The 10,247-nt window shown below is 39.4% G+C and overlaps 2 protein-coding genes across 3 annotated transcripts in view; one reads left to right on the forward strand and one right to left on the reverse strand.

The window, feature by feature from the left end:
• Positions 3,235-3,726, forward strand: LOC107620085. The gene has a single exon (XM_016322304.1). It carries the CDS (start codon positions 3,235-3,237, stop codon positions 3,724-3,726), a length of 492 nt encoding a protein of 163 aa, XP_016177790.1.
• The window catches only part of LOC107621758 (MADS-box transcription factor 55-like), a 3,391-nt gene continuing 1,073 nt past the window's right edge, over positions 7,930-10,247 (reverse strand). For both annotated transcript variants that reach the window (XM_016323764.2, XM_016323763.2), the window contains 3 exons: positions 9,180-9,218; positions 8,918-9,015; positions 7,930-8,278 (listed from right to left, as the gene is read on the reverse strand). In XM_016323764.2, coding sequence (XP_016179250.1) covers positions 8,260-8,278; positions 8,918-9,015; positions 9,180-9,218 — 156 coding nt within the window. In that variant the 3' untranslated portion in view covers positions 7,930-8,259. The remainder of the gene's footprint in view (positions 8,279-8,917; positions 9,016-9,179; positions 9,219-10,247) is intronic.

The following is a 10,247-nucleotide window of genomic DNA, read 5'->3' on the forward strand; positions in this document are numbered from 1 at the left end:
CCCACAACAGCCTCTTCGACTTTGTCTAAATCATCCAAACCATACTTCTCCATAGGAGAAGCCTCCGACCAGTATAAAGGGAAACGAGGAACAAAATTCTCATCCAAGAAAAAGGGGTGGTGACCCTCTACAGCTTGAACTTTAAAAAAGAAATTTTTAAAGTCATGGATGGACTCATAAAAAAGGTTGAAAACTTTCCGACCTTGAATAGCCCGGAAAGACACTAACTGTTGTTTATTGTTTTGCCCACTAAAGGGCTTGGTCATATGAAAAAGATAAAAAAAAAAATCCTCAAAGAAATCGGAAAATGTAAGGCCTGACTGATAAGTTGGTAAACTTTCAAAAAACTCCAAGAGTTGGGTTGAAGTTGAGTAGGAGGGACACGACAGTGATGCAGAACAGAAACCTCAAAGGCAGAAAAGGGTAGAAACACTCCCAGTCGAGTGAAAAGACTCTCATACATAAAAAATAAATGGGGGTCCTCATCAGAATCCCTCCCAAAGCAAACCCGATCTTCCGGACCCGGGGCAATTGACAAACCCCAATTTGAGGGTTTATCTTGTGCTGATTTCAGGGGTTTTATCAATGATTCCACACACTTTCTATATGAAAATACAAGATTTTGCATCCCTTTCCTAGTTTCGCCTCATGAATGAAAACATGCTTATTTCGCACTAAAATAGATACATTTCTAATCTTCTCTTGATGCCATTCGATGCCGTGACTTGTGTGTTAAGTGGTTTCAGGATATAGAGTAGGAATGGACCGAAAGAGAGAAGAAAGACGGGTACAAAGGAAGGAAGCATGAGGATTAAGCTTTGGAAATTTCCGCATGGGCGCGTGCGCGCACTTGGCGCGCCCGCGCGGATAGGGCAACGTGAAGCCAAAGCCAAGAGCCGGCTTAAGAAGCGGCTAAGCCAGGATCTTCATGGGTGCGCACGCGTACATCACGCCTCCGCGCACATTACAAGACGTCTCGACGGCGCGTGCGCGTACCTTGCGCGTGCGCGCCGGTTTGCGAATATGATTTTTTTAAGAAGTCACGTGACTTAGGCGTGGAGGCAGTTAAGGATCCCACTTTTGGGGAAACACCTTGGCGGGAAAAGCTTAAGAAGACCAAAGGAGCAAGGGTTAAGAAAAATTTTTAGTTCATTTTCTAGATCTAGATATTTTGGGGAGAGGAGAGTTAGTTATACTTTTTGGGAGAAGAAGGGGGAGATTCCAAGCTTCACTAGGGTTCATCCTCATCTAATTTCTGAATTTTCAATGACTTTTTGGTGAGATCCATTACAATTCTCACTCAACTTTGTTCATGTCATAGATTTTCTTCTCCAATTTCAAGTAGTAGATGCAATTGATCAATTCTCATAGATCTAGAATTCAACTTTGTAATTTTGGATTTCATCCTTTGGCAATTCCAAGGGAGAACGACTCGGGAGACTAGTACTCTCGGATATAGATTGTAGATTTGTTTGATGAAGGATTTTGCGTCGGTTTAGACTATACTACGATTGATCATTTGATAATTTCTATACCGGCAAAAAATTCATTTGTCAAAATGGCGCCGTTGCCGGGGAGATTTGCTTAGTGTGCCATGTTATTGTTTTGGATTAAGCGTGTATATATGTACATAGTTGCACTTCATTGTAAACTGCTCAATTGACTAACTCCTCATCGTTACAATGAATTCCATTTCCCTTTCATTGCATGACGCGTTCACAACCGAATCCGAGCTTAGCCCCTTTTGATCCGGAAATAGAACGAACTTTGTTTCATATTAGTCCTCAACTCACATATGCAACCACCCCCTCCAACCAAGACGAAACACTCCAGACCATTATCCAAGGCCAAAAGGAATTACAAAACACACTTGCTTCCGGCCTCACCGGCCTCACCTCTACACTACAAGCTCTTCTTGCACGCATAGACACACCATCGACCCCCACTCCTCAACCCCCAATCCAAAGTGTCATTCCCTCTCAACCTCAACCAAATCCAAAAGGGGGCATCAATGCCATCACCCTTAGATCCGGTACACAACTAAAAGAGAAGGAAGCAAAGGACCCAAGTCCTATCACAACCGCCCAAGAGGAAGAGAGAATAGATATAGAAGAGGTAGTGGAAGAGGAGACACCACAAGCCATAGTTGAGGATGAAGCCCAACCAACAAGGGAGACAACCAAGGCCAAAAGAACCTTGGAAGAAGAAATTGCTCAACCACTTCCATTTCCAACACTTGCAAAGAAAGCTAAAAAGCGCATAGAACTCGACCCCAAAATGGTAGAAATGTTCAAGAAAGTTGAGGTAACCATCCCCCTCTTTGATGCCATCCACCAAGTTCCTAGATATGCCAAATTCCTCAAAGATTTATGCATAAACAAGGATAGAATTCTTGAATTGGAAACCATCCCATTGGGAAGTTCTATTTCCTCTTTAATGGGAACATTGCCGGAGAAGTGTGATGACCCGGGCCCTTGTATGGTCACTTGCACCGTCAATGGAGTTCAATTTAGAGATTGTATGTGTGGCCTCGGAGCATGTGTGTGTGGAGCGGACCAAATAATGCGACGGTGCATACCTCAAACCGAATTTCAAGCAATCTTGGACGCTTACCATGCTTCCGAAGGAGGTGGTCACTACGGGCCCCAAAGAACGGCAAGAAAAATCCTTGATTGCGGATTTTGGTGGCCAACTCTTCTCAAAGATGCTTCTCTCTATTGCAAATCTTGTCCCCAATGTATTAGGTTTGGAGATATTTCCAAGAAGGACGAAATTCCCCAACAAAATATGCTTTTTTGCGAAATCTTTGACGTATGGGGAATCGACTTCATGGGACCATTTCCAAGTTCCAATGGCTTTCTCTACATCTTGTTAGCCGTCGATTATGTGTCAAAATGGGTGGAGGCAATCCCCACCCGAACGGATGACGCTAATGTTGTGTATTCTTTTGTGAGGAACAATATCATTTGTCGCTTTGGCGCCCCAAGAGCAATCATAAGTGACCAAGGATCCCACTTTTACAACAAAAGAATAGACGGCCTCATGAGAAAATATGGCATCATCCACAAAGTCGCCACGGCTTACCACCCTCAGACAAACGGCCAAGCCGAAGTTTCTAACCGGGAAATCAAGCATGTGTTAGAAAGGATTGTAAAGCCGAATAGGAAAGATTGGAGCATTAAACTCTCCGATGCACTGTGGGCCTATCGAACGGCTTACAAGACACCCATTGGCATGAGCCCCTTCCGGCTTGTATATGATAAAGCATGTCACTTACCGGTGGAGATTGAACACAAAGCTTATTGGGCCGTAAAGGAGTGTAATATGAGCTTGGGTGGGGCCGGAGTAGAGAGAAAGCTTCAATTGGCAGAATTAGAATGTTTGAGATTGGAAGCTTACGACAACTCTAGACTTTATAAGGAAAAGTTGAAAGCCATCCATGACAAGAACATTAGGAGAAGAGAATTCCGACCCGGTGACCTAGTCCTTCTCTACAATTCAAGGTTAAGATTACTACCCGGAAAGCTTAGATCAAGGTGGGATGGGCCCTACCAAGTGGAGAAAGTAGAACCTTATGGAGTCTACCACCTGCGCCACCCATCAAACCCGGACATCTTCAAGGTAAACGGGCACCGTCTCAAATTGTATCATGGTGAGCAAAGAAAGAACGCCAAGGAATTTGAAGTGTTCCTCTTGAGGGATGCAACTCTTGAACAAGCACTATAAGCTACTGAAAGTCCAACTTAAGGACGTTAAACAAAAGTGCTAGGTGGGAGACACCCCACCATGGTAAGATCTTCCTTTAAGATTTGTACATAGACACTTGACTTCATGTTTGTTAGCTAGATTTTAATGACAACCCCCCTTCATTTGTTGACTTCATTGATAGTTTACCAAGTAAAATGCCCTGCTATAGTGCTTATGTGGCTGTATGGGGGGGGGGTTTTGAAATGTCAAAAAAAAAGAAAAAAAAATGGTGTAAACACTTGCAAATTTAGAAAAACCACCCCTCTGCGCATGCGCGCACATGGCGCGTCCGCGCCGATTGCCTTGCTGCCCTCCTAGTACATCCTACAGAGAGTTAAGCCACTCTCAAGCTTACACTAAGCCACCGGCCCCCTGCGCGAGCGCGCACCGCGCGCGCACGCGCCGGTGATCGACGCCTCCTTTAAAAAAAAAAAAAAGGGCACACTCATCCCTTCATTCTCATTCCACTTCTCTTCACTTCTCTTCTTCTCCCATATCCTTCTCCATCTCACAAGGTATTATACTAGGCTCCCTCTTAGTCCATTAATCTCTTGTAGTTCTTATTCATTTAGTTGCACCATCTTTTAGGTAGCTTCTTTCTTCTTTTTTCTTCTCTCTTCCTTCTTTCTCTAGTTACTCCCTTGGGATGTCTTTGCTCTCCCCTCTCTTTCAATCCAATTCTTCATGGGCATTTGGGTCTCAAACTCACTTACATGAATAGATGAATGGTGTTGCTTTATTTTCTTGCAATTAATATGCACTATAATCATTAATAATGGATTATGGAATGTTAAAGAAGCCAGCTTCCAATAAAGTGCGCCAAGAACTAACGGCCAGGCCCCTCCTGAAGAAGACCAAGGGCCCCGTTGACGTTCTAGAGAAGGACAACCCTCCTAAGGATTCAAACAAGTTTTCCAACCGTTACTGCGAACTTGTTTACGCCAGAATGATTGAAAGGAATTACCATCCGGAACCCCTCCTAGTCTTACCGGCTCACCTCAGTCCGATTGTGATGCCACACATTGACCGGAGGCAATGGAGGTTCCTCTTGAGGCAACCGAAGGAGGCCAATCTCTCATGGGTGGTGGAATTCTACTCCAACTTCCACTCACCTCATCTCACATCAATATTTGTGCGCCAAAAACAAGTGTCGGTCACCGTGGAAACCATCCGAGAAGTCCTTGGGATTGAACCGTCAACGGATGCATATGACGCCTACCAAGAAGTCCTGGCTACATGCGTTGACCGCGCATTCGATTAGAGTGCGATCCTCCGCGTCATTGCTTTACCCGACGCATATTGGATTCGGGGGACCATAAAGCGAAGACCCAAGGGCTTAGATGTCCGCCACCTCACTCAAGAAGCCACGGCATGGGCCCAAATTCTAGCTCACTACGTGCTCCCGAGCACACATGGGTCATCCATCACCGTCGAGCTTGCCTTATTGATATGGTGCATCTTGACCGAGAAACCGGTCGACGTTCCGCGTGCCATCCGTCAATCCATGGGGCGCATTCATGCCAAGGAAAATCTACCATTCCCCGCTTTAGTGACGGCATTAGTTGCGAAAGCCGGCGTCAACCGGGAGACTAAAGATAGGCGAACCTCAATACCGGTCGATGGTGATATCATTCCGACCAAGAGATGCCTCAAGCCTCCGGAAGTCACCAAGGACATTGAACTGCCCACACCAACTGGCCACGCTACCACTTCATCTACATCACAAAAATCGGCCGCCCAACGCCTTGAGGACCTTCACAACAAATTAGACCGTTATGAGAGGCGTAATCAACGCCGCTATGCTCATGTGAAGAGGTTTCTAAGCATAATCACCCCACCTATGGAGGAACCCGATATCTCCACCTCCACCGCAACTTCAAGCGGAGATAGCAATGGCATTGGAGATGTGGCACACTCGGCCGAGTGCGCCTAACCGCGCCTAACCTCTAGCACGGAGGACCGTGCTAAGTTTTAAGTGTGGGGAGGTCGACCGACCGATCTCCGTAGGTAACACCTAGTCTTTTGATAATTGATTGTTTGTTTCTCATTACTTTGCTAAAACCTTCAAGGAATTCCAACAAGGCTTACTAAATCAATAAGATGCACACTTTGGCAATTCCAAGGGAGAACGACTCGGGAGACTAGTACTCTCGGATATAGATTGTAGATTTGTTTGATGAAGGATTTTGCGTCGGTTTAGACTATACTACGATTGATCATTTGATAATTTCTATACCGGCAAAAATTCATTTGTCAGCAATCAGTTCATATTTTGGCTCGTCCTCATCAAGTGCACAGATCCTATGATGCGTGCAAAGATCAGTGATGTAGTCGGTATCTATCAAAGGTTCTTCCCCAAGAACCGTGACATCCACCCACTGAGCAAGGAATTCTAGAGAAGACATTTTCTCCCTATATAAAAAATAGCGAAACCTACAAAGGAAAAAGGATCAAAAGCAGGGACTCTAAAGGGCCTGGGATCAAATCCTCAAACAAAACAGAGTCACTAAGCCTATAGTCAACCCTCCTCTCAAAACGAAAACATGCAAACAAAAGCATTTTGTAAAAAAGAGAGCAGAGAAAAGAACTAACCTTTGCTTGAAATAGGGATAGGGGCAGTGAAGGCTTAGAAAAAGGATGAATCCTCGCGAACAGAGTTTTTCTTTTTGAATGAGGAAGACAAATACGAAGGTTTTCATAAACGAAATAAAGAAAGAGAGGGAAAGTATTTATAAATACGTTAGGGGCATAATGGTAAAAACGGAGGCCGTCACTAAAGAGGTGCACCGTTACTAATGTAACTGATCTCCGCGTATGAATATGCAAATTCCTAACGAACGCGACGTTTTGATTAGACACGACTATTGAGAAATTTAAAAACACGTTAGTTCTAAACAATCACGTCGGTTCCTCACCAGGTCGGTTACAAACCCGAGTTGAGATACTCGACTCCAACTCTTAAAAAGAGATTGGGCTCGAGTAGGGACACTGTTCATACTCTGGCCCAACGCCAAGATCCAGGAACAAATGAGATGCCCAATCCAAAAGATTGACCCTCACTCTGCACCGACCTTCCCTCAAGAGGTCGGTTATTACCACGACTTGCTCTAAAGAAGTCGGGGACAAATATTAGCTGGCAGATAACACTCATTCAAATAAGTAACTGCCCCTAAAATCTCTCAACCCACTTCTAGGAGTCATATCCCAACTTCCCTAAGATAAAGGGACGGTTATCCCCCTTAAAAGGTGGAACTACTCCAACGGTGGTTATTGGCTCACCACTATAAATACACTGACACCCCTCAGGTATCACTAAGTCCCAATACTCTCTAGACCTGCTTACACCCTTGCTAACTTAGGTATCGGAGTGTCTTTGCAGGTACCACCCCCATTCTCTCTCACTTACAAGTCGGATGGAGGCCCGAAGATGTAGATCCACTCGGAGGCTTCTTTTCTCAGACGATTGGACCAACCTAACGAGTCCAGCCCATTAATCTCCGGTTACCCATCGTAACAATTGGTATATCATTTTTTGCTATGTCATTTTTTGCTATATCACAGGGAATAGTACTAACATTTTGGACTAGTAATTAGTATGTCTGATCATTATTGAGTACAATATTATATATTTAAGTTTTTTTATTTAGATCCAACTAAATTAAACAAAAAATTTAAAATAATATTATCTAAATACTAATTTTTGTTATGTTAGACAACCAACTTGATTAAACTTTATTAATAAAAAAATTTGGATGTATAATATTATTTATCGTTATTTTTTAAATGTTGTATAATGCATATAGAATCATTTAAGCTAAAGGAGAGTAGGTTGAGAAAACACATTAAATACAATTAAGGATACAAATAGAACGATTTAAACGTTAGAGACACAAATAGAATTTATCCCACACATTGGGACAAAAACGATACTTTACTCCTTAATTTATAGAACAATCAAAATATTAGTTAATACGGTGTATTATGAAGTGGATAACACGCACCTTGTAATGGTTTATGGTTACCTTTTGACTCTTAAGCCTGTAACCACTAACCATGCATGTTGCATGTCCTTTGGTGTGCGGTCTTATATCATTCTTGTAAATTATTCAAGTGCTAAGAATATATATTACGAAGCAAAAACAGAGGAATTACACCAAAGGAATCAAGGTTAATGCAACTGTGACATGATAATTATATGCACCATTTATTACGCAAAATATCAATTACAGAAGCTTATAAGTACAGAAATCTAAATAATATTCGATTGTATTGTTTTGGCGTCGACATCTCATGTCAGATGGTTATTAATTTATTATTAACCTGTTATGCTACGTAATAGTATCTTTGGTGATCATCGATAATATCATAACCATGTATATCATCATTCACCATTATTATATACAATTACAATTATACATACTACTACTTAATACTAATAAGGATATTATTTGAGCTAATAATGAAAGAGAACACAACTGCGCTTCTCCAAAATTAACTTTTTACGGTTTCATTTCATTTGAACATCGGAAGCCTGCAACAAATTATAGTTGAAATTATGGATGAGCTTCTTTAACTCGCAAAAATATTACTATGTAGTCATAACTTTTTTTTTTTTAACTTTTGTTTGCATTCAGTAATTAATACTAAAATAAGTACCTAATATTAGGTATAATAAATGTGTAATTATGAGTATTTCATAAACAAAATTATATAAATATTAAATTAAATAAAATAATTTTAAATTATTGTCTCCTTAACCTTATCTATCTATATTATACATTATTTTTTGGTTACCTACCACTACCCCTATTTTATATACTACTAAAGTGAACAATGAAAAACGATTCATCACTCATTGATTAAACTAACTGTATAATAAGATATACGTGCTAAACTGTTATCTAACTAACTACTTATTGTGAAGTAAAATACACGTGCTTAAATACACTCTACAGAATAACAAACCATGACAATAAGAAGTTACTTTTGCTTTTCAAGTAAAGGTGGAATTAACATATGTTAGATTGGCTTTTGAAAAAAATATTTATTTTTTTATTTTTATTTTTTAATTTTATTAAAAAAATTGCTTTTTTTATTAAAAAAATCAATCCAAACTAACACTAAATAAATTACTTTAAAATAAGTAAACTAATTATTGGACATAACTAACCCCAAGTTGAGATTAGGAGCACCATGATCACGATTATCTGACTCTTCAGCAGAGTTTGACTTTGATGATTGCCCTTGACTGTTTGTTTGACTTCTCATCTAAAACACACACAATTCATCAAAAAGAAAACAGTCAAAACACACATTCTGATTGATTCCTTAATATTTATTTATTGTTTTTTATCTGCATAATTAACGTGGCCTGAACTACTACTTGGGTTTAAAAGTTTTTAAATAACACCATTTTTTAAACCAGTTATTACCTGTTTCAGTCTATGGTTGTCTTGCACCATTTGAAGTCCCTGCATGAACAATAATTTTGGATATCATAATAAGAGTGGTGATGGAGTCAATTACGAGGGTGATTGATGCTTTGCTAATTGCTATAATTTACAGGTAGAATTTGGCAAACACTCACGTGCAATTATAATAAGAGTAAAGTATCGTTTTTGTCCTCAACGATTAGGGTAAGTTTTAAATTTGTCCCTAAAATTTCAATCGTCCTATTTAAGTCTTTAACATTTTAAAATTGACTCAATATTATCCTGCCGTTAAGGTCCGTTATTAACATAATTGACGATAAGACAAAATTAAGACGATTTTGAAATATTAGGGACTTAAATAGAACGAAAACATTGGGAACAAAAACGATACATAAAAATAAATTTTAATTTTATCTTTCAATAATATTAATTTTTTAGTGTATATAATATTCAATTATTTTTTAATCTCATCTAATTAAATTATACTTAATCACACTACTTTCATTCTAAATAAATTTTTTTATATTTTTATATTAACTTATAACTTTAAGTGTAAAATTATAAAAAAAATAAATCTATTTAAAATGAAAGTAATGCAATTAAGTGTAATTTACTTAAATGTGATTAAAAAATAATTGAATACTATGTACACTAAAAAATTGATATTATTGAAAGATAAAATTAAAATTTATTTCTATGTATCGCTTTTGTTCCCAACGTTTTCGTTCTATTTAAGTCCCTAACGTTTCAAAATCGTCTCAATTTTGTCCCGCCGTCAATTCTGTTAACGGATCCCTAACGGCAGGACAACATTGAGCAAATTTTAAAACGTTAGAGACTTAAATAAAACGATTAAAACGTTAGGTACAACTTTGAGACTTACTCCAAACATTGGGGACAAAACGATACTTTACTCTTGTAATAATATGAAGTTGATAAATGAAAATAGTTAGACTAACAATTCTCATCTATCAATTTCACATAAAAACAATTACTTGTGAATTTCTACCACAATGTATATAGAAGCATTGGTCTTAAATTCCATAATTTTTTTTATGAATAAATATA

This window comes from Arachis ipaensis, chromosome B10, assembly GCF_000816755.2.
Source record: "Arachis ipaensis cultivar K30076 chromosome B10, Araip1.1, whole genome shotgun sequence".
NCBI lineage: Eukaryota > Viridiplantae > Streptophyta > Magnoliopsida > Fabales > Fabaceae > Arachis > Arachis ipaensis.

Excerpts from the sequence above, each read along its gene's own strand:
- LOC107620085 (XM_016322304.1), top strand. The coding sequence starts at position 3,235 with ATGAGCCCCTTCCGGCTTGTATATGATAAAGCATGTCACTTACCGGTG.